At 47.3% G+C, this 24217-nt stretch overlaps 1 protein-coding gene across 5 annotated transcripts; it reads left to right on the top strand.

The window, feature by feature from the left end:
• On the top strand, positions 1-23920 carry GATA2 (GATA binding protein 2). 5 transcript variants are annotated; one of them, XM_048858442.2, is made up of 6 exons: positions 1-326; positions 12564-12992; positions 13904-14509; positions 17219-17397; positions 20410-20535; positions 21354-23920. In XM_048858442.2, the coding sequence occupies exons 2-6, from the start codon at positions 12764-12766 to the stop codon at positions 21651-21653; spliced, it is 1440 nt and encodes a 479-aa protein (XP_048714399.1). In that variant the 5' UTR covers positions 1-326; positions 12564-12763; the 3' UTR covers positions 21654-23920. The 5 variants fall into 5 exon arrangements, with proteins under 5 accessions (XP_048714399.1, XP_048714401.1, XP_048714398.1 ...); XM_048858444.2 differs by lacking the exon at positions 1-326 and adding an exon at positions 3892-4002; XM_048858441.2 differs by lacking the exon at positions 1-326 and adding an exon at positions 11778-11878 and having other exon boundaries at positions 17252-17397.
• The last annotated feature ends 297 nt before the right edge of the window (positions 23921-24217 follow it).

The following is a 24217-nucleotide window of genomic DNA, read 5'->3' as shown; positions in this document are numbered from 1 at the left end:
CAGGAGAGGGAGAGGGAGAAGGGGAGGGAACGGGGGAAAAAGACCAGCTCGAAAATTGCTGCCAGGTTTAAACTGCCTACCCCTGGCAACCCCTCTGCTGGCCTGCTTATGCATTCACCAGCCATTTAGACCCTTTCCTTCCTCTTTATTCACATACATGAAGGCGAGCTAGGCAGAGGCGAAAGTGTGGTCACTATTAGCGGCTCCAGATGTGCCTGCGCCGCTGTCAATGAGCCCAGGAAGAGAGAAGACCCCCAGCCCCCCAGCAAAGAACGCAGTGGAAGGAGATCAAGAAGCACGAGAAGAAAAGTCACTGTAGGGAAAAGGTAAGGGTATTACAAATAATAAACGCGTGACAAAGTGCCCTGAGAAACGGGGCTGGGGCTCTGCTTCCTCGGGCTGTAGATTAAAAACCTTTCATTTCGGCAGAGGGGGGAAATGCCAATTGAAACAGAGAGCTTTGGCTGCGGAGGTGGGGAGCTTACTGCATCTCTTCCTCACCGGGGCTGCGATGAACTGGAGAAAGTGGACACAGCGGGGCTCCCAGGGAGACAGTGCACTTGGACAGGGAGAGATTGTCCTTGCAGCCAGGTGTTCTTAGCAAGGGGAGATGGAGCGTTGTTTATTACAGACTCTCCCCTAAACCGCCCCTATGCATTTGTCACTGGCCGCTTGGATGGAAATGCAGAATATTTTGGGTGCTGTTCCCAAGCCACTCCATGAGGGACCCGTCTATCTAAAGAGTGGCCACTGCCCAGTGACAGAGAACAGCTTGGCGTGTCAAATAAAGAACTAGTGCTCGGCGTTTTAAATAAACCAGTCTTGTCTTTGCAGATGATTTAGGAGTTGTTTTTCCTCTTCCAGAACAAATCACAGAATTTGTTATTTCTAAAAATATGCAGATCTACTACATATCTGGTGGGGGGAAAATCGTTCTCTTTGCATGGTTGCTTTATAACACGGCTGGTTTCTTATTTGAACTAGCTGCAAACAGGTAAAGCCATCCTTAGAAAATTTAATAATTTACAGACCAAATTTACTGACCAAATGAAGCGATGCTTCAAAGAATATCTAGAGACATACAGCGCGGAAGAGTAAGCTCCTATGAAATAATCTTGTTCTCATTCACACTGGAAATGGATGGTTTTTATCGGTTTTGAAAAACATTTCACCCCTAGCGAATAGCAGGCTCAGAGATTAAAATAAACCAAGAGGGTTGGAAATTGAGAAAGAGCTGGTAGTTTTCTGTTTATAATGTAAACCTTGTGTCCCCAAATTATCTTGCAACTCAGGTATGAAAGAAGCGATCAAAGATTCAAACTGCTTTGCTGGTATATTTATATATTAGATGGATCTAGGTCGGAAACTGATTTCTAATGAACAGTGTTTTTTCATTCTTAAACTCGCAGTCACTTTAGAATTCCCAGATACTTTCTCTTCTAATAGACTGGCCCTATTACAGCTAAAGAATGAGAGCGTTTTAAACGCCACATCATCCTGCCAAACTATTCCTTTCGCAAAGAGGGAAGAACACGGATTATTGCGATGGCCCAATAAACAAACTAAACCAAACCACCGTGAATTAATAGCAGTGAATCTCCCAGAATTAAGTATGTGTCTTTATGGCTTATCATTTTTTTAAAAAACAAGCTCCACTTCGGAACCTTTATTTCTTTTCACCAATGGGGGGTTCAATGTTAAATTGACCCTCCTCCCACACGCCTGACCCCGTCCTATCCTCCCTCTCTCATTGTTGTCAGATTTGTTAATAAAAAGATGCGAGGGTTTGTTCTCCCCTGGAAAGCCCCGCATCTCCGCCGGCCCTGGGTTCTGCTCCGTTTGCACCTGCCTAACCAGGGAGCCTTTGCAGCCCCAGTCCCGTGCAGCAGATTTACACAGCTTTGCATGTTTTAAAATTACCCAACTATAGGCTTCAACCGCGTTTTTTTTCCCAAGGCAGCTCTTCCACCCCCACCCCACCCCCTTTATTCTCCTTTTGCTGTGGGGTGCAGAGACTGGGAGAGAAATCCACCCTGGAGACTGAATGGCTTTGAGGCGATTTCAATAAGAATAGTTCGGGTGCAGGATTTGGAGCCAGGGTTGGCTAGTTTGGTTGGAGAGCGAGAAGCTGAAACAAGGGTAACATCTTTATTAATTTTTTTAACTCAGATTTGGCCATGTCCAAAGAAACTGGCAAGTAAAACAGCTGCCCAAATACATAGTATCATTCCAATCATTAGTTATTTTAGATAGATAGATAGATAGATAGATAGATAGATAGATAGATAGATAGATAGATAGATAGATAGATAGATAGATAATCAGTTGTCGCAGACAGCTAATCGTACCAAAAACTAAATATCTGGGTCTGAAACTGACATCGAATCGTTCTCTTCCAGGGCCCGATCTTGCAGCCTTAACTCAGGCGATTTCTCCATGGAAGTGTTGTTGCCTGAGCAAGAACTGCAGGATCGGGCCCCAAATATCTGACACCCGAATTGACATCGAAATATGCGTCCAGAAAATCGAACCCTGCAACGAAATCTTTGGTATGAGAGTCCCATAGACCGTCTACCATTACAACAGGGGAAGCAGTTATTAATTGCACGTATTAATTATTAGTAGTACTATCCTCGTTATCACTGCAGTTGCTGCATTTTGAGCAGAAGTAGGTTTGGCAATTTCCAAAGCTGTGTGGTGGTGCTGGGGTTTGGGGCTGCCTGGCACGACCAGGTCTGGGGCAACAGACTCTGGGCTGGAGCATACACAGTACTAACCAAGGTGGCTCAAGTAAGGGATGCCCTGCAGATCGTTGTGCCCAGCGCCCGGGGTGAGGAGAACTGGGGAGCCAGTGAGGCGACCAGGGAAGCCAGACAAAGGTTCCAGGGCTGGGGAACTTTACCGGGATGGACAAATTGCAAACAAATTTCAGGGGAACAAAACGAATTTACAAGTTGTCAGGCGCGTCGAGAGGACAGGATCCAAACAACCAAAAAAGCCAGGAGGGAAAACAAGAGCCAGGAGGGGTGACCCAGTAGGGAGTGAAAACTCCCATGGAGCAATGGGCAAAATATCCGATCTGAATCACCTGGCTGGGGGGAGGGGAGGGGGGCATCTAGGCAAGGTTTTTACAGTAGTTAAGAAGAGTACGTGGTCGGTGATTTATTCCCTAAATCGCTCTGTTTTTATGCAGCTTAAATGGGGGCTCGCGGTTAAGAGGTAACTGTGTCATTTTATAACCTTCTTAGCCAGCATTAAAAATGTACTAGTCATGCAGGTCGTATTTTAAGAAAGAAAGCAGGAAAGAAAAAGAAAGGAAGAGGAACACTGGGAAAAGTCTGGAGAGAAGGGCTGGAAAGTGACTGCTCGTATTTCTAACCAAAGACTCCCTGTAGCGGCTAGGCTCTGAACAATGATTAGTATTTTAACTAACAGCAGAGGACATAATCATGACAGTAACAAACGCGGCGGTGCCTTGCTCTGCCTGGCAGACTCTCGGTTTCCCCTCCCCGGGGTGCGGAGCCGATCCGGCAGGACCGCCACCGGCCGGGCTGCGTGTGCGCGCGGGCAGGGTCCCCCACTTCCCCGGGCCGCGGGGAGAAAGGCTCTGGCGGGCTCTGTACCTGCCGCAGCAGGCTGCGGGGCTGCTGGCTCGAGGGCTAACCCGGAAGAGTGTGTGTGTGTGTGTGTGTGTGTGTGCCCCTTTCTGACGCCAGTCATACGTGTTTCTATTTCTGTACCTGACTTAGCCAGATTGCTGGAAGACTCGGGGTTGCAGCAGCCCCGGCGAGCAGCGAGGCGGCTGTGCGTTACATCCACAGGCCTGCTTCTTCTCCCCCCCCCCCCCCCCCAGCTCCAGCGCAGCCGGCTTCCTCTGCCTCCCCCCCCCCATACACAGACACATCCCACTCTGCACCCCATGCTGCTGGCACTGAGGATCTGGCTTCTGCTGCTGCTGCAGGGGACGGGCGTCGCGGGAGACCACCAGCGGCCCTCTCAGCAGTGAGTACCTTGCATTGCGCTCCGCCAAGGTCTGCACGGCGACGCAAAGGCGCCCCCGAAGCCTGCGTGCCCTCCGACAGGGCTCGTGCCGTGTGCAGCCCCTCTTATCTCAGACCCTGTAGGGGTTAATTAAGTGCGCCTCTCTCTCGCTCGCTCTTTCCTCCGTTTTTGATGGCTGCACCAATTAGTTGCACAGAGGAAAGGACGAGAAGAATAGGGTTACAAAGAGAGGAAAAACTTCTGCTGCCCCTGGGGTTTGCAGTCAGGGTGAGTGAAGTTTAAACAAAGAGGAAAGTCGATGCGGTTGCAATTCGAACAATACATCTGAATGGGAGAGCGACAAGGCGAGGCTAGGAATTTATGCTAAATCATAGTCTGTGCTGTGGTATGTTAGATGACATGTTAGTGTACGCCACTGTACCTAGCACTTCACCCCTGTGAAGCAGGATCGGGGCACAGAGATTGCAGCTCTGATGGCTGGGGCGGAGTTGGGGCGAGAGATTTCTTGTATTTACTTCGCGGCGGCGTGGTCTGGCGAGAAACCTTGCCCGTGAAGAGTTTACAGATTGCGATAATTATTATCCGTTGTAATATTTATATCAAAGGCGTGAAAGGAGGTAGGAGACGGCCGGAGTTCCCTCCTCGCCTAATTAACAAGATAAATGATAGGAAAAGTCCAAAACTGCCAAAAAGAAAACTGTCACAAAGGGCAAGGCTGAATGTTGTCGGGTACCGAACCGCTCCCCATCCGCACGGACAGGCCAGGGATTATCAGACAATTAGCTCCGCCACCGCTTTCCTCCCCAAACGTTCAGTGTCCACATTCTGTTACAGCAGAGCATGGGGATTTGGTTATTTCCCTGTTGAACCTTTGCCCACTTCTTGTTGTTTTTAGAGTCTGGCATAAGGTCTCTTAAATTGAGATTTCGTCAAATAAAACAGGGGCAAACCTTGAGGGCATGTAAATAAACAGTCTGCGTGTAGGTCTGGGCACATATGTTTTCTGCCTTCGAATATATTTGCGCTTTGATCACAGACACAGGTGTCTTGCTACATCAAATGGCCCCACTAACTGTTGCTAAAACATGTTCCATCCCCCCCTTAAGGAGATGACATCACTTGTCAATCAAATTAAAATAACCAGCTGTGCTTCCAGATCTGGAAGATCTCCCTTTAAAAATTACAACAAAAAATTAAGGTTAGTAAAACTGTTGTATAAAAAGAGATAAAAAAGCCAGCCCTGAGAGATAGACAGCCAGTCTGAGGAGAAAACTTTATAACTCATAAGAGGCAATTCTGTTTTACCAGTTTTCGCTCTCACTAGATAAATCCACACAGATCTAATCTATCTATCTATCTATCTATCTATCTATCTATCTATCAGAAAGCACAGATAGCTGATTTATCGGCTTGTCTGGAAAATATACAGAGAGACACTTGAAAATAAAAGGTGGGATTTGATGTTTGGAGTTCATCCTGACACAATTCTTTCTTTTCTTTTCTCAGTTGCCATACCTGCAGACTATGGTATGTGCAAAGAAGGAGGGCGATTTGTAATGCATTTGGCGTACCTTGTGTTTGCATATAACAGCCAATAAATCTAGCAATCTATTGGAAGAGGCTATGGAATAGAGATGGGGGAATGCAGGGCCCACGGAGTGACTTCAGGGACTGGAGCCGGCTGGCTGCAATCCTGCAGCTCACCGCCCGTTCAGGCAGATTCTCTCCAGAGAGGACTTTAATAAAATTGACAGAATAGTTGTTTAACCAGCCGTGTGAAACAGGCTGAATCTCAGCTCCAGAAGATTAGTTAAGCTTCTGCGCCGAAGGTCCTTGTGCGGGTTAGTTTATGTTCCGATGAGCGCATTAATTAAATAAACGTCCCCAGCATGCAGCTTTACTCCTTTGCCCCCACGGTGTTGCTGCAGTGGGGGCATTTAATAACAAACCCACCCTAACAAACAAGACCGAAGCACTGAACTGCCCTCAACGAGCTGAACAAGCACTTTGTAAATCAGCGGAGATCACTGAACCTGGAGTTCTCAAAACACGTTTGGAATCGAATTCATAATGATCTATTAAAGCACAATTTCCACACACCCACCCTGCGCTCAAGTAAGTATCAGTGGAGGTGGATCTGTAATACAGACAGGAGTTCTACGCTGTGTCGAGCGATTTCACTGGAAAGAATTAAACCGCCTTTGAACTTCTGTATCCCACGGGGAAGGGGTATTTTGTTTTTTTAAAAGGGAGGAGGATTTTATTTGCTGTTTATTGTCAGGAGTTTAAAGAGAAGAGCGGGAAAGCGCGATTGGGGGGTCATCCCGAGGCGGCGGAAAGTAGTGCATGGGAGCAGTGCCCTGCAGATGCTCAGAAGACATAATGAAACTTAATAATACATAGAGACACTCATTAACAATAAGAACCGGCCGATGGGAGACCGTGACTTTCCAGGAAAATAAGAGGCTAGGAAGAAGGTGCCCAGAAGCCTGGGCGAGGTCAGTAAGAGTGTCAGAAATACCCCGAAACCATTGGTGGCAAAGGAAACCAGTGAAGGATTTCTGTTAGCGACACGATCCAGTCCCAGAGAGAGGCGGCGGAGGGACGGACAGGCAGGGCATTCGGCTGGATTTTGTATTTTCATTTCTGCGGAGGAAGCGGCACCGTGTATTTCCCCACCCCCAGTGTATCCCCAATGCCCCGCGGACGGGTTGGGTTTTTCCCCTCCCGCTCCTTGCCGGCATGTGGATGTTGTAGGCAAGATCTGCAGAGGAAGCAGCGAGCTCCCCTGGCTGCAGGGAAGTGGCAAGAGCCGGCTGCAGGGTAATCTGACACGGGGGCTTCAGGGAGAGTTTCCCGGGCAGTTTTGGGGTCTGTAGCTCCATAAATCAAGCAGCCTGATTAATCTTTACAATTTGTCTTTTAAAACAAACATGAACGAATTATCAGCTCGTTAACTCCGATTTTATCACCTGCCTAAAACAAACAGCCCCCCCCCCCCAACGCCGCCTTGCCCATTGCAGCGGGGAAATAATTAAAAAGGTTGGTATTAATTAGTAAGAATGCATTCGGAGCGCATTAACGCCGGTGTTAATACGATCGCATTAACAGCCCAGCCATTGCGGCGAACTCGGATTCTTCCCCACACTTTCGCGGGAGCTTTTGCAATCACGTTCTGCGGGGAGCTTCTGGATGATCTGTGATTTTTCAGTGTGAAATGTTTGTTCGGATCTGTTAAAACATTCTCCCAGCAGCCCCCTCCCGGTCAATTTTGCAAACGGGGGCAGGAGAGCATTTATTTCTAGTAAACAAACGCGGTGAGATTTGTTGTTCCCCTCTGTTGTTTGCAGTTTGATACTTGGAAGTAAAAATACCTGATCTGAAATCGCCTTATTTTCATTTAACAGATCGATTTGGGTGTGTGAAAAAATATAGATAAGTTTTAATTATTTTTTTAAAGAGGTTGTCACCTCTCTCCCTCCTTCACACCCCAGGCCTGGTACAGAGCCTGCGGTCTATACAGCCTGATATTGGAAGATCATATCTGCTAAAGCGCCCTTACACCAGAATCCGAATAAATCATCCAGGAATTTCTAATGCTGCCGAGTTTATCTTTGGGTCTATACTGTACTAAATCCGGCACAGGGGGCTGCAGTGGCAAGCTTCTAATTCAGTCTGTATCTATGTCAGGGTACGTCTCCCCGCGCCCCGATTTCACCGGAGAGTGTTTGTGTGTGGGGACGCTGACAGACTTCCTCGTACGATCCCTTCTCTCCTGTTTTAATCCCTTTCACTGGCTGAAAAGAAACGGGAAGTGTGTGAGTGGGGGGAGGGCGGGCTGGGCGAGAGGGGTTCGGGGAGGTCCCAAGCCTGGGGACCGCGGGCAGGCAAGGGGAAGCCCGGAAGGGGGGAGAATCCGAGGACATGGGGAGGTGGTGGTGTGAAGACGGGGTTAGGTTCAGGATTCTGGGCCCGGGTTGTCGCACAGGATGCGGGCTTGGGGCGAGCTCCCGGCCGGCCTTGGCTCAGAGCCGGGGCACAGACATCAGCAACCCCCCCTCCTCCCTCCCCACCAGCAGAGCTGGGCTGGCTGAGCCCGCGGGGGGCTGCGCTGTGTTGCCCCAGCTAGCTCCGAGCAAGCCCAGTCCCGGCCGGCGCAGCCAGACCTCCTGTCTCCAACCCCCGACCCCTCCCGAGGCCGGGCCAGCCCAGCCGGCTGCAACTGCATCGCGGCTCCTTTCTGCGGCTCCCACCCCGCCGGGGGGCTGGGGAGTGCAGGGCTTCCCCTCTCCCGCAGGGGCCGGCGGCGGCACATTCTCAGCCCGGCTCCCCGGACCAGGGTGCTCCCGGTCCTAAAGACCCCGAGCAGAGCCCGGGACCGGAGCTTGCTGAGCTCCCACGGATCCCCCACGGCCGCGCGGCGCCCACCTCCCGGTCTCCGGCTGCACAAGCTGGGGCCGGGGCCGGGGCCCGGGGTATCCTGGCAGCGGAGCTAGGGCGCAGGAGTCCGGCTCGCCTTAGTTTTCCAAGAGGGGCAAGGAAGCCCGCCGGGGGGGGAAATCCTAGCCCCCCCCCCAGTCCCCGCAGCCCCCTGCCCCGCAGCCAGGCCCAGCCTGCAGCCAGCAGGGAGGAAGATGCCAAAAACGGGGGGGGGGGGCGGGGAGGCTGTTCAGTGTCTGGCCCCCGCTTGCCTTGAAAATCTGGACTTGTTTTGTCTGGGTGGGAAGGTGGCAGGGATGGAGGCAGGAGCAGCAGAGGGGGCAAGGCAGGAATTGGGGGTGTCCGGGACCCCTAGTTCCCAGGGAGAACCCGCCCCGATTCGAGGAGAGAGGGGTTTGTCTTGTATTATTATGATTATTAAAAAGTTCATTTCCTGGCGAATTTGGCAGCGGCGGGTGACGTCAGAGCCCCGGCGTCTCAGTGACTGGGGCCGCCTGGCTGGGGAGAAGCAGCCTCCTATTACCCAATTACTGACTGTCAATCCTCCGAGCCGGCCCCCCTCCCCTCTGCAGGGAGACCTTCCCCTGCACACCCAGCCCTGCCCTGCGCTCCGTGCGGGGGGGGTTATATAGCCTGGTCACCCCAACACCCCCAGCCCTGCCCTATCCTCGTGTGTGGTGTGGTGTTTTGTTTTTTTTTTGGGGGGGGGGGGGCGTTATAAAACCTGGTCACCATCACCACTGGCCTACACTCTGTGTGTGATCATATAAAGCACCCCCTAAAACACACTCCTGCCTTACATTGTGTGTGTGATTATATAGTCTGAACACCCCCACCACAAGACACCCTACATTGTGGGTGTTGTAGGATTATATAACTTGATCACCCTCCCAATCCTCCCCTAACCACCACCCCCATGGGGGATTATATAATTTGATCTAATCAAACAAATAATCCCGAGGGGGCGGATATCCCCGCAGGACAATACAACCTGATCACAACCCCCACCCCAACACACATACATCAATTTTGCCTTACAGTGAGGAGGATCTACCCTCCTTCCCTGTCAAGCATATTACATCCTGCTCACAACATCTCCCCTCTCCCCCAACACACCCCTCTGGCCTGGTGCAGTGGGGGGACTCCCCAGCCCATGATATAACCCCATCATAACTCTCCCCTGTCCCCCAAAGCACGCAAATCTCGCCCTACAGTGTAGGGGAGGTGAGGAGATGTACACCACCCAGAATGATACAACCAGATCACACACACACCTCTCCAAACCAGCCATCATCCTCCACCTCTTCCATTGTGACCTCGAAATGAGTTGGTAGAAGGAATAATAAGTATGGAACTTACACATAAAGTAAGGAATGTGACAAGACTTGGGGCCAATCTCAAAAACATCTCCACAGGGTCCCCATAACCCACTTTTCTTCCCTAGCATAGTCTTCATTTCTGAGGTGGATGGGAGAGAGAGGCATTTGTCTTGCTTTGATTCCACCACTGAAATCTATTCATGTCAACAATTATTTTTCTGCATCTAGGAGATAAGAGGATTTACAATAAAATGAAAACAGCTTTTAAAAAACAACCAAAACCTATCAGTCAATTAGTTCTTTTTTAATATCAATATTTTTAGGGGTAGGTAGGGACCTGGCCCACACCATGTTAGTCCTAGTTGTATTTTCCTGTGGCCCTGTTGTTCTTTGCCGCCTCTCCCTTCTTTCCCCCTCCTCTGGAGTCCTTTTCGCAGTACACAGGCAGTCAAAGTGGGACCTTCAAACTGTGATAAATTAATTAGCTCCCTGCATAAAAAGCCTGTTGATTAGAACTGCACTTCTCATCCGCCCTATACCAGGCGGGTTGAAAGCCTCCGCTGCTTCAAACGGACAGAAATACGTCAAAAAACCAACCCAAAACAAAGAGAGGGTTTATAAAAATGAGTTTTAAAAAGGTTCTGGATGAAATAGCACTGTAGGGTTCCGAGGGCCAGGACTGGTCCCCTGCGCTTCAGGCTGTTTATTGTCTAGTACAAACATACACTTACTTAAACAAGGGTGTTTTTTCCCATTATCTGGGTGTTTCCTAGATTTGTAACGCTGTAATGTCGCTTTGGGCCTGACCATGCTTTCGGCGCGCAGCCCAAACTCACAGGCAAGTCAGCGAGCCCAGCGCCCGCATTACTCAAGAGATTTCAGAGAAGGGTCCCAGGGAAGTCCGGGGGGCTCTGCGCGAGAGACAAGTCGCCAGGATCGGGCCCGAAAATAGACAACCAACGACTACCTATAAAAGAATGACTCAAATGGATTTTTGGGCTCCTAATCCCTCTAGTTTACACGTCCACCCCAGGTGGGCTCCAAACAGGCTTGTGCGGGTTTATTTTCATTTTAATCTTATTTTATTTTGCTGATTCAGTTCTTTCGAACTAACAGGACGGTAACAATCCGGGACAAATCACACATCTGCTAACGGCCCGAATCCGGGGTTTTCGAACATTTAAAGTCCTGCTTCGGGAAAACTAGAGTCCTGGTTAAATGAGAAACGAGTCCTGTATTAATGCAACTGGCTAAAATAACCTGCATTCGTTCCGAGCAAACAACCAGAGTTCACTGGGGCAAACGCATCACGCTTAAACGTTTAGGAAAGAAAACGAGCATGTTCCTATCAAATCTCTACCTATCAAATACCTTTTCTGTTCAGGAGCCGGTTCCACCGTCCTTACTCACACAGAATACCCATTCACTTTAATGATTTTGTCTAAGGAGAGCCTGCACGATCCGATTCTGTCTTTACAGCGTACTCCCGATTGAGGTTCACATTCCAATCAAATAAACAGATAAACATAATTTTGCCTTAATTGTTTTTTATAGATTTGTGAGGCAATTAGCAACTCAGTTAAAACGGGTTTGTGAGCGTCTTCTAACAGGCTGCTGCCCGGGCATCTTTCCTGGGAGAGCCTCCTGATCCATTTAGGTGTCCCCCCTTTCACTCCTTTGGTGCATGTATTTCGATCCCCAAAACTGGTTGGAATAATTTGTTCATAACTTTATTCTGGAGCGTGGCGGGGTATTTAACGTTAGCCGCAAACAAACACCAGCTCTGCAAGACAGGCGGACCTGGATGCTGCTGCGGGGAGGGGAGAGTGGAAGCGGGGATAGCGGGAGGTGGGCGGAGGGGGGGGGGTCTTTTCTGTCCTTGGCGGGTTCAGCTCTTTTAAGATGTTTGGAGTAAATTAGGGGAATGTGGAGTTCTGGGGCCAATGGCTGCGCGAGGCTGGGCGCTAGGACGCTGATTGGCTGGGCGGAGGTTCTTAGCCCTGCGCGTCGCCCCTAGTTCATGTCTACTGAACTGAGTCCAGCTGGCGCCAGGGCTGACATAGGATGCTTTGGGGATGTTACAAAAAAGGCCAGAATAAGTGGAGCTTGCCATCTGAGTAAGAACCTCCATCCAATCCTCCTCCTCCTTCTCTCTCTCTCACTCACTCTCTTCTGCATTCGCATCCTCCAAACAACCATCCTCACCACCCCTCTCCCACCCTCTAAACTTACAACCCCAGAAAGAAACTCTGCAAACATTTGGAATTAGATTCACTCCACTTGGAAGGACTTTGTGTAAGTATGTTGGGGGGGGGGGAAGAAGAGCTGGGTTTATTCTGCAGGGAAATTGCCTCTGAGCTGCTGCTGCTTTTTCTTCTTCTCCTTCTCTAAACATTCCTTTCACTTTTCCTTTTCCCCTTTTGCTTTTGTGTCAATTCGAGCTGGTATAAGTAGATGACATGAGACCTCCTGGCTTTACTCCCCCCCCCCCCCAAGGCAGCTGGAAAAACTCTTATTGACGTTTGTAGAAAAGAGGAAACCTTTTTAAAAAAAGCTCTTGAAAACAGATGCTGTTTATTTGGGGGGCGGGGGGAGGTGAACCCAGGGTAAGAACTTGTGGGGGCGACGGAGCACAAAGTGAGACTTTTTTTGAGGGGGGGCACAAAGAGGGACTTCTCCTACCCCCGTTTAGCTGCATGTTGGGAATTGCGGAATTAGATCAAACCAGATGGAAAATGCAGAGGGTGACGCGCCTCCCTTGAATAGCCATGTAAAGTACTAACCACTCCTTTCCTCTTACAGGTGGTGTCCCGGGCGTGTCGCAGGGAGCCTCTCGCCGCAGCTTTCCAGCTAAGAGAGAGGGACACGTTGGCTTTCCCCCCCCGCCCCCACCCGTCCTGAGACAAACACGAGCCACCTGCCGTTTGTATCATTCTGGTTTTAGAACCGACCCATCACCAATCCGTGCCGGCTGGGGGTGGGCTGGGGGATTCAGCGCCGGCATGGAAGTCGCCACCGACCAGCCTCGCTGGATGGCTCACCACGCCGTGCTGAACGGGCAGCACCCGGAGACGCACCATCCAGGACTGGCTCATAACTACATGGAACCGGCGCAGCTCCTACCTCCGGATGAAGTCGATGTCTTCTTCAATCACCTGGACTCCCAGGGCAACCCCTACTATGCCAACTCGGCCCATGCCAGGGCCAGGGTGTCCTACAGCCAAGCTCACGGTAAATCTGCACCGGTCTCTCCCTCCCCCCCCCCCCCCCCGCAGTTTACTTTCTCCCCGGGTCCTCTGTGGGCTTGTGCCGGGCGGGGAGTGATTAGAGACCAGGTTTGTCTGGGGGCTGCTTCAGTATCACTGGAAAGGGAGAGCCGAGAAAAGAGGCTCGAAAGGGAAGCCCGGGTGGACTTTAACCCTAGACATAACCGATGGGGGGAGGAGGGGGAGGAAGGGGAAATAGACTGAGAGGCTGGGTGGGTGGGTGGGTGGGTGCGCGCATACAGACCAAAGAAACTTCCTAGTCCCGAGACACGGGCACTTCCCGGATATGAAATACAAACTAATTCAAATCACGGGTAGATTTTATTTTGGGGGGACCGGGGTATTAGTAGCAGCTGAGAAAGTGCTCCCCGAGCCTGCAGAGCCAGTGGGTTTTTTCTTTTTTGGGGGGGAGGGGCTGCTCCCCCCGACACTGTGCTTTGGTCGCTCCCCAGGCTGTGGCTGCTGCTTTCTTTGCTGTTAAATCCAAGGGGCAAGTGGGTTGGGAGCCTTTCGGGGCTTGCAGGGTGTTGCTGGCGCCTGGATAGGGAGAGGAGAGGCGGGCATGGGGAGCCTGCGTTGTCCCCCTGTCTCGTCAGGGCACGTCTGCTGTGAACCATTCACCCCAGCCACAGCGCTGCTCCGTTGGCTTGGGGATGGTGGGTGTCCTTGTGCGGGCGCTGGATCTCCCTCCCCGGCGATCTGGCTCTGGCTCTGGGCGCGTCCCACGCGGAGAGCACCGGAGCTGAACGGCGAGCCGCCGCTGGACACTTCCCCGGCCCCCTCTGCGCAGGGCAGGCCTTCAGCCCGCGCCCCCCAGCGCCCGTCTTCCTCGCCGGGCTGGCCTGTGTGATAGTGAAAACTCCCCTCTCCCCACAGCCCGTCTGACTGGGAGTCAAATGTGCCGGCCTCACCTGATCCACAGCCCCGGGATCCCCTGGCTGGACAGCGGCAAAGCGGCGCTCTCGGCAGCCCATCACCACAACCCGTGGACGGTGAATCCCTTCACCAAAGGGCCCCTGCACCCTTCCGCCGCTGGAGCCCCCGGGGCCATCTCCGTGTACCCGGGCAGCAGCACCTCCAGCACGGCCTCGGTCTCCTCGCTCACCCCGGCCTCGCACTCCGGCTCCCACCTTTTCGGCTTCCCACCCACCCCTCCCAAGGAGGTGTCCCCGGACCCCAACTCCACCAGCGCAGCCTCGCCCTCCTCCTCCTCGGCCGGGGCCAGGCAGGAGGAGAAGGAGACCATCAAGTACCAAGTGTCTTTGTCGGACGGGATGAAGATGGAGAGTGCCAGCCCGCTGAGGACCAGCTTAACCTCCATGGGGGCCCAGCCCTCCACCCACCACCCCATCCCCACCTACCCCTCCTATGTGCCGGCTGCTCATGAGTACAGCAGCAGCCTCTTCCACCCGGGCAGTTTCCTCGGCGGCCCAGCCTCCAGCTTCACCCCCAAGCAGAGGAGCAAAGCTAGATCCTGCTCAGGTAAGCCCTGCCACTCCTTGATCTCTGCGGCGCCTGTGCGGTGTTTGCCTGGGGGGTTGGTTGATGTCGCGGGCAGTAGGGGGGTGTTGTAGGTCAGGTTTGTGTATGTGTGTTTTTGAGGAAGGCTGGAATGCGTGTTACATGATTCTAGTTTGGAAAAAAACCCCAAGAGGACAGCTTTTTACATGCACTCCGACGAGGAGGTTAGGGTGGATTTACTTTGTTGGCACCGAGATACATCTTAATCTCATCCCCCTGGATTTTTTAAACACGCTGTTGTTGGGGCAGCTCTGAAAAATGGACCTAGCTTTTCTGTGATTAACTGCTGGTAGGGCAAGCAGCCTCCTTAAAGGTCTAGTCGACTGGCTCTCTGCTCTGCATCAGTCTCATGGCAGGGCCTAAGGGACGCAGTAATCCCTACAAGAAAAAAAACTGGCAGATCTAAATTATGCAAATACCGGTTTATAGGGCAAAATCTCACACAGAAAAAGAAAGACAGTGGCTGGTTCTAGTCACTGGAAATTCTGGGCCAGATCCTGCACTCTTTACTTCGGTGAAACTCCCATTGACTCCATGAGGGGAATTTACTTCTGTTTCCTTGCAATAAATTTGCACCTTCATTAATAAGAGAAAAGGCCAGTCGTGCGCTTTTAGCATTGAGCACACATTCACAATTGAAATTACCAAGCCAGTTGCTTAAAACTGAAGAGGGCTTGATTTCTTTCAGATCACACAAGGAGCAAAAGTTCAATAGTTTACACACCAGTACTGAGGACCAAAGACCTAGTAAACGCCAACTTAAACCAACTCAATAAAAACTAGAAAATGCGATCGGACATGATTGTTCTCTGCCTCAGACCCATCCCTGTTTGCTAAAAACGGATCGCATAGCTTCACTCCAGTTTCACTCCCTCTTCACTCCAGTTTTCCCTAAAAGTGTCTTCTGAAGCCAGCTCGTTCAGTGTTGGCTCAAGTTTTGATCTCACTTTCAAGTGTCCCCAGCTGAATATCTAGACGAATTAAGTCAACTGTATGTTGTTCTATTCACCTAAATCATCTTCCCCGTTTGTCTTCCCATCGGTGGAACAAAATAAAAGTATATATTTGGGATAGCGTTTTAAAGCCACCTTTAAACAAAACTAAATATGTGTACACACACACACCTCTATTTGCTATTTTGAAAGCAGCCATTAATTAAGAAACCTGATCTCTTTTAGGAATTTTGCAACAAAAAGATCAGACATTTTACAATATCAGCTCTATTTCAAATTGCTCTTTTAAGGGATTTTTTCTCCAGTGTTTGAAATGCGGCTGCTGTTTTCTTTTTTTTAAACCGTGAAAAGAAAATTTAAAATAGAGTTGCCCCCCGCCCCCGACTGCTTTTAGAAACAGCTCGAAGAATCACTGCAGAGAAATGGATCCTTAATGGCCTTTTTTGGATCCCTTAGTTCTCGAGGATTTTATTAGATGGGGGAAGTGAATGATCTTGATTTTTTGTTTTGTTTTGTTTTGATGGGAGCCCCCGCGCATGAAACTGGGGAAAGTTCGTGACCACTCACTGTTTTTGTAGGGAAACTAAGACTCACGACACGACGACTCCTGCAGCTTCCTGCCCTAGGAGGGACAAAAGCTAGGAACGCAGAACTCCCCTCATTTTTCACTGCAGACTGTGTTGTTTAAAAGCCACCCACTCCCTAGATGGAAGGAGACACAAGCCCTGCTGAACTCCACAAGGCCTGCTCCAGTTACTAGCAAAAATAGTTTCCTCTGCAGTTAAATACTGTACAATTTGCATAAACCGTGTTAAGAGAATTTCCTATATTAAGCAGACCAGCCCTCAAACCATCAGGGGCAGTGAACTTTAAGCAAATAGCTTTCTGAGGCCAAAACAAAAAGCAACAACAAAAAAGGCAGCAAATATCTAAGGGATTATATGTGGTATTCTAGTTGGAGATACAAGATGGGTGAGCTAATATCTTGAATTGGATTTTGGGTATTTTTAAATGCTAGTTGGGCCACTGTAGAATCAGGCCTGTGTTGCCACTCACCAAAAATTAAAGTATTCAAACAAATGAGGAAAGAGTAGGAGTCAGATAAACCTCTCCACCAAATCAAAATTTTCCACTTAAAAAGTAAAGTACAGAAAAAAACCTGTTTTTATAAGTTCCAGAGTGCCTGCTTAGATACAGTTTTTTCAAGTGTTGCATTACAACCAGTTTTGCTAAATTAAAATAAAAATAATGATTGAACCATTTAGATGCTGTATCCACTTCCAAGCTGCCCTGCTTTATTTTAGGATATTGCAGCACTTGCAGCAAAGTGTCTTTTGGCCCAGATACCCCTTTTCCTTCAAAATTTTCGCTTTGTGTGTGTGTGGCGGGATATATGTGATCTAGCCATAGAGGTGCAATAGATATGGCAGGGGAATGGTGCACATTACATGGTAAGGGAGCTCTTGTTGTTACCAAAATGATACAAGTGCCATTTGACACAACAAGAGTGTCCCTCTTTCTCACCTTGCAGAGAGAGCAACTGGTTTTTGATCACAACATAGAGTGCTAGTTTGTATTAGAGACACTAAGGAGAGCCTTGCCACATGTACTGTAAATAATCAATGCTGTCTAATTATGCTTGAATAATGCACTGTTTTGACTTCTGGAAAATGCCTAAAGGACAATGCAAAAAGCTTTTGTGAATTTGTTTTTGAAGAAAGAAATCCGGTTTCTTCGTGTTTCCATTTAGAAGGCAGAGAGTGTGTGAACTGTGGAGCTACTGCCACCCCTCTCTGGAGAAGAGACGGCACTGGGCATTACCTGTGTAACGCCTGCGGGCTCTACCACAAAATGAACGGTCAAAATCGACCACTCATTAAACCTAAACGAAGACTGGTAGGTGTCTGTCTCTGCTGGGTTTGGGGATAAATTATACAAAGGGACCACACGCAGACCCACCCATGGTGTGTCTCACTCATCTCCTGTGCTTCAGACCCCGCATGGATGCTAGATGTTGTATTGTACATGAGACTCATGTCACTCAGAGGTCACGGCATAGCCTAAGGACAGATTGCAGGGACTCCACCCATAGCAGCTACATGCCAAGGTATAGAATGTAAGTAGGCTAGCAATCTCGATTATATTCCTACACTCTGTTCCTATTGGAAGATATGGGGCATGATGTGTAGCTGTCTTTCTCCTTATGAACACACACTTTGATCCTTAGATGACAGCTTTCATTTGATTTCTCATTTATTTGGCCTCGTGGGGCAGTTCAGAAGTGAAAGGGTTACAAGCGTGACTGGACTCCAACATGTACTAAAAAAAAAAAATTCCAGCCCAAAAAACAAAACAAAAAAATCAAATGAGTCAAACCCACTGCTCCCTACTTAATAATTATTTGTATAAAGGCCATGAAGTAATTTTCACTCTTCTATTCCATGACAATATTAATATTGGTTCCCTCCTCAGACAATCCCCTAATGTGTTTTTTTTAACCCTATTATTTTTCCATGGAGTCACCTATACTTTGTATTTTCATTTGAGTGATTAAAAAAAAATGTCCTTTCTAAGCTCCTGGTAGTAGTTTCCTATCCGGATATCTGTACGTTAAAGATAAGGAAACTCTGTGTATCTGTTTCCTGACTCTAAAAGCTTTAGAGAGTTTCTATAGGCAAGGCATGCCAGTCATGCTTGCTGTTTTGAAATTTCTAATACACTTTACTCCACAAATAATGTGTAAAATGCTAAGAATAATAAATATATATATTTTGGAGCCATGTGATTTATAGTCCCTAAATCTCTTGGCAATTTTGGGGACATTTTACTGGCCTGGGAGGAGGGAAGGAGAGTTGGTTTTAATGATATAATGCTGGGATGGGATAAAGAGGATTTCTGTAGTGAGCCAGAATTTCAACTATGCAAGCTTCTTAATGACTTGCTTTCCTTCTAAAGTGACTGACACATACAGAAAAATGTTAAGACAACAGTGTAACATTATCTGAAATGCTTGCCAGACTGAATGGGACAGGCCACAGAGCTAAGCAGCATAGTTTAGTATCAATAAGCCATTTCAAATATGCAAACATAGCTCTTCACCTTCGAGTGGGCTGGGAAATTGCCCGACTTAGCTCACTGAAAGGAGTTTTGGGGAGCTAGATTTTTTTCAGTTGTGTTTTTGTTAAATGTTATATTTCCCCTGTGATTCACTCCATTTGTTGGGACTGGAAGAAGACTGTCTTCATTTACGGGTTTATTAATATTAGTTTTTTTATTGCATGTCAAAATGACATTGTCAAGGCTTGAAGGCCTAAAGTTAGTTGTGTTTTGGTTTGCTTACATGTGCATGCACTAGGGGGTACAAACTGCCTCAGCTCTGGCTTTTGGCTTTGTTCTTGCAGGCTGGCAGGGGGACTGAAATAAATAAATCTCCATGGCCTGATTCTAGTCTCACTTTACTGAATACTCCTCTGCCTTCAGTGGAGTTACTTCTGATTTACACCAGCATGTACTATAAATAAGAGCAAGATCAGGGCCATAATCTTCAGAGCAGGGCCAATCTATGGTTTGATATTTAGCCAACTCTCCAGCAGAGCAGATGGGCAGAGGAAAATGCATTATGAGGTGCATAAAGCCCTGATCACAGAGAAAACCCAGTGTTCTAGGATGTTATGTTGTAGATTCTCCCAGAAGCTCAATGCCTTGAGAGGAGCATTGCTGGGGTGCAGGAAGGGATGGGCAGTAGCTTGTCCCTAGGATTTTTGTAGCCAACTGTAAAAATCCTTAGGGAGCAGGGCCCCCAGAAAATTAGCACAATGTAGGTGTTTTATAAATAAATATTTAATTCTCAGAATTCTCTGGGTTGTACAAAATGGAATGTATTCTAAACATTTCCTAGAGCATCTTTGAACCTTCCTAATAAGGATGTCGCCCCAAAATACGGGGTGCATTTTGTCTATTCCTAACATCTTCTGAAATGCCACCCTTGTCCAAGGATGTGTTATTGTAGGGTCTCTCACTCAAGTGCTTATACTGAAATCCACTGGTCTTTTGCATGCGTTTACATTTTTCCTATCTTGCTGTTCTCATTTGGGAAGGCTGAAAGGTTCCCTCTGCCCCACCACGGGTCAGCAGAGCAATCTGATTAAAAGCATCAGAGTTTAAGAGAGGATATTTTTGGGGCTTATCAGCCTAGAAAATGAATAGGGATAGAGGCAGTAGCAGGGGCAGCACAATCATTGCTGAAAGGCATGAGACTAGGTTTGCTAAATATTTAACAAAAGTTGGAGCTGGTTTTGTTTTCTCTTTCACTTGTAAATGGAAACTGACATTTTAGTGATGGCTATGATAAATACGGCACCCATCTAAGTAATGTAGCTGGTTTTCCTTGCTGGTCACCTTTACAGGGACACGATCAGTTTAAAAATCATCGTCTAAACGTCCTCCTTTCTTGTATTGTGCTATAAACACTGTTGGTGCTTAACAAATTCGTAATAAGAATATTTTAAAAATCAAAGTGATCTTGAATTTATGTGGAGCATTACCAGGGAAAGCTTTTAAAAACAAATGTATTTCCCCCACTCCCCTCTGCCCCTTATTAGTGCTGTTTAGCTTTTGCATTATTTTTGTCTTGGACAAGGAAAATAAACTACTCAGCTTCACTGTCTGGTTTTCATGCAGTAGCCAAATGTTCCAATATTTGGGTGGCTGTTACGATGGGGGACCATTTAAATACAAACAAGCAAAACCCGAAGGGGGGGAAAAAAAATCAAAGCAACACTTCTCTGACCTTTCTGTTTTGTAAACAGATTTGGGATTAGTTACAAATCCTACATATTGGACCTAAATTGACCTTTAAAATGGGCTTGTTCCAAGTATACGCAATAATTTTCCCTCTCTTTTGGTTAGTCAGCGGCTAGGAGAGCAGGGACCTGTTGTGCCAACTGCCAGACAACCACCACCACCTTATGGCGACGTAATGCAAACGGAGACCCAGTTTGTAATGCCTGTGGACTTTACTATAAATTGCACAATGTGAGTATTTGCTTGTCTTGTGTGTCTCTGCTTGCTTAGCTGGGATGGATGCTTTAACTGGATGGCATGCACTGGCCTTTTATTGGTTTCAGGTTTTTTTTCCTCCCTCCCAGGTTCCCCTGGGGACTCAGAGCCATTCTTTGTTGGCATAGTGATGCTAAGTTCACTGACATTACAATGTATTAGCTTGGCTTCTAAAAGCTTGGGCAAATCAGGCAAAATAGGGTTACAACACTAGTTTTAACTGAGCATGTTGTTTGCGCTTTCTCTCTCCAGCAATGCAGAGGCCATTTGAAATGGATTCTGTGCAAAGGTTAATCCCAGGGGGAGGCATCCTCTGTGCAGAATTGTCAAGTTTTTTGTTTGTTTGTTTTTAATAGTAAAGATTGTATTTTTTTTAAAAAAAAGAATGAATTTGGAGCAGGAATCATTCAACACATTAGAACATTATTTAAAATGTAAGTAACTGAGGTTGCAGCTTTCCTAGGAAGAGACCACTCCCATTTTAGAAGTGAATTCAGGTCAGTGTGTGCTGCCTTGTTTGATCTCTTCTATTAGGAAATGAATGGGGGGCAAAGGGTAAGCATAAGGGAAGGATGGCCATCAGCTGCCAAATTCAGTCCAACTCGTTTTCATGTCTGGGGTTTGTGTGTGTGGCTTCATTAAATAAATCAATATAAACAAGAGAGAAACACCATTTTGTTTGGCCAGAAAAAGTTCTCTGTCCAGGAAAACACACGGGGGCTGTCCAAATATTTTCCTTTTTGCACAATAAGGTCATTTTGTCTGCATGAGCCTGATTTTCTCATTTCTTGCAGGTGAACAGGCCATTGACCATGAAGAAGGAGGGAATTCAGACCAGGAATAGGAAAATGTCCAACAAATCAAAGAAAAGCAAGAAAGGCTCTGAGTGTTTTGAGGAACTGTCCAAGTGCATGCAGGAGAAATCCTCTCCATTCAGCGCCGCTGCCCTCGCCAGTCACATGGCACCAATGGGGCATTTGCCACCTTTTAGCCACTCTGGACACATCCTACCAACACCTACTCCCATTCACCCATCTTCCAGCATCTCATTTGGACATCCACATCCATCCAGCATGGTTACAGCCATGGGATAGAACCTGAGTATCAAGAGACCCACACAGAGATTAAGAACACGGGGCTCTGTCTAAGATGACACTGAGTAAGGAAAGATTCTGCCAAGAGGAGAACATAGGGAAGGAAAAAGGGGACCTTGCGCCAATGTGGTTGAACTCTTAGGGTTGGACTAAAACCCTGCAATGATGAGTCTGCTGCAGAAATGCTTAATGGTGCCTGTTATGCACTTTGCCCCTCAGGTATAAGGAAAACGAAGAACTCACTTGTTTGATACCTGCTGGCCCAGCAGAAAGCAAAGGTGGCAGAAGCAGCAGAAGACGGATGCTGGAACTGGCTCTCCTTTCTCTGTTATTACTGTGAATATTGTAAAGAGATAGCAGCCTCCAAAGGCGGAGCAGGCTGGCTGGTAGCCACCCATACTGGATTTCTATGGTGGACTTTGTCTGGGGGAGAAGGGGTGGGAAACCAGGACAACTTTATAAAAACTTAATTTTTAAAAGGAAATCAGACACAGAAAGTCATCATTTATTTTGCTCTTGTTTTCCAAAAAGAGCCTCAAACCTTCTGACTTGCATGATTTTGTGCCTTTTTTGGGGGGTGGGGCGTCAACCCTGCTAGAATAAACACAGCTTTATAATGGGGGGGAGGGAAGTGTGCGCTAACCAGCCACCCCTTGATTGTCTTCATCAACATTACATACAAAAAGATCTGTTAGGGAAGGGATGAGAGAGAGGGGAAAACAAAGCAAAAATGTACCTGGAATATGGGAATGTAATGGGCCCAAGATGTGGATTATTTTGACGTAATGCCTGCATTCTTTTTCTTAACATGAAAGATTTTATTTAAAAAAAAATGCTATTCCACAAACAGCGAAATAGGACAAATCACTAAAAAAAATACACTGTAGGGAACAACTCTGTGCCAGGTGGAAGTAGCTAGAGGAGGTCTTATTCATCTGTCCCATCTAACTTCTAGGAGTCTATCAGCAACCAGGGCAAGGCAGAAAAAATCCCATTCAAACCCTTTGGAGGTTAAAGCGTTTTGTTCTGCCTTGTGGGCAGCTGTTGCTTAAGAAACAGACTAGCTGCTTTGGTAAACTCACCGTAGTTTGGCTACCACATCCATGCAAAGCCAGAGCGCGTGCTGTCTGTAGGCATCCAGGCTACGGCACAGTTCACATCTGGGAGTGAGGAAGGGCAGAAAGTGGATTAAGATCACTGGACAAGAGAAAGAGAGAGATACAATCAGTTTCAGCTTCACATACCCTTCAAATCCAAGAGGAGGCAACAGCTGAGGCGTTGAGGGACGGTAACGTTCCAAGGGGGACAACTATTTCCCATAGCACATTTTATATCTAAAAAAAAAAACAAATAAAAAATGAGTCTCCCATTATTAAACCATATTGTACGTAAACAACTGAAAACAGCTATTGCCAATGTGAAGTGTATTCTATTGATTGTTGTGACCTGATGACTCTCATGAAAACAAGCTCCAGTATAACATATGATGTACATATTTAGCTATACTTCTGATGAAAATGCCCCAGTGAGCAGAGGGGTTTGATAATGTAAACTGCGTAAGCTTAATTCTGTGACAAGCTTTTTCTTTTTCTTTCTTTCTCCATTTTTTTTTTGATCAAGCCAATTGTATCTTACTGCAAAAGTTCTGCTTAAAAACGAACCCACATAAAAATGGATGTACATTTTTTTCCTAAATAGGTAATTGAGATATTTGATAATGAAGTAAGGACCAAGCAGCCATGGAAATCCTGCTTTCCTCCTTTTTCTGGTCTGTGTAAGGTGCACTTTGTAAAAGTGGAAATAAATGAATGGGGCGGGGGAGGAGGGAATTGGTTGGGAGATGCTGTAAGAATTTTTAATTTACTGAGTCAAAATTTGGTCTTTTTACTTTTTACCTGTTACTATGGTACAGTTGTACATTATTTGTACCCAGCTCAAATTTCTGCAGGATTTGGGGGGTGATGGGTGGGGGGAAAAGGAGTGGGTTACTGATACAGTTGACAAAGTGCAATATATTGTCAGTCACTGCAGCGTAGACAACGGCAGTCAAGATTTAAATTATTTTGTACTTGTATCAGCATAAAAGTTCTGCAGTATTTTCTGTTTTTATTCTTAATTTTTTATTTTGCTTATTTTTGGATTAGTGAATTAAGTTATTGTTAATTATGTACAACATGTTTATATATTGTCTGTAAAAAGTGTATGCTTTCCTCATATTCCTTCAAGGTGAATACTGCTAAAAATAATAAAATACCTTTTTTGTGAAAGCAGTTGTGCCCTGTTTCATGCAATCAAGTTGGTGTGTGTGTGTGTGTGTGTGTGTGTGTAGGGCTAAAATATTACAAAGGTGATTATGACCAGTGGAATGATTAGTTTAAAATTTGTGAGGCTAGATTATCAATATGTTTTAAAAGCTAATGGGTTTAGAGAAATAAAAACAAACTTTTGAATGTTCACATATCAAGGAGCATTCTCAGGGTTGTATGTTATCATAAGGAGTTCAATGTATTATAGACTCTAAACCAGTTTAGCACAACACCAGTGTTTCTAACAACAAACTGATT

Source organism: Caretta caretta, chromosome 7 (assembly GCF_965140235.1).
Source record: "Caretta caretta isolate rCarCar2 chromosome 7, rCarCar1.hap1, whole genome shotgun sequence".
In the NCBI taxonomy this organism is placed as follows: domain Eukaryota; kingdom Metazoa; phylum Chordata; order Testudines; family Cheloniidae; genus Caretta; species Caretta caretta.
The sequence above is the reverse complement of the archived record's forward strand: the minus strand, read 5'-3'. Positions and strand labels throughout refer to the sequence as shown.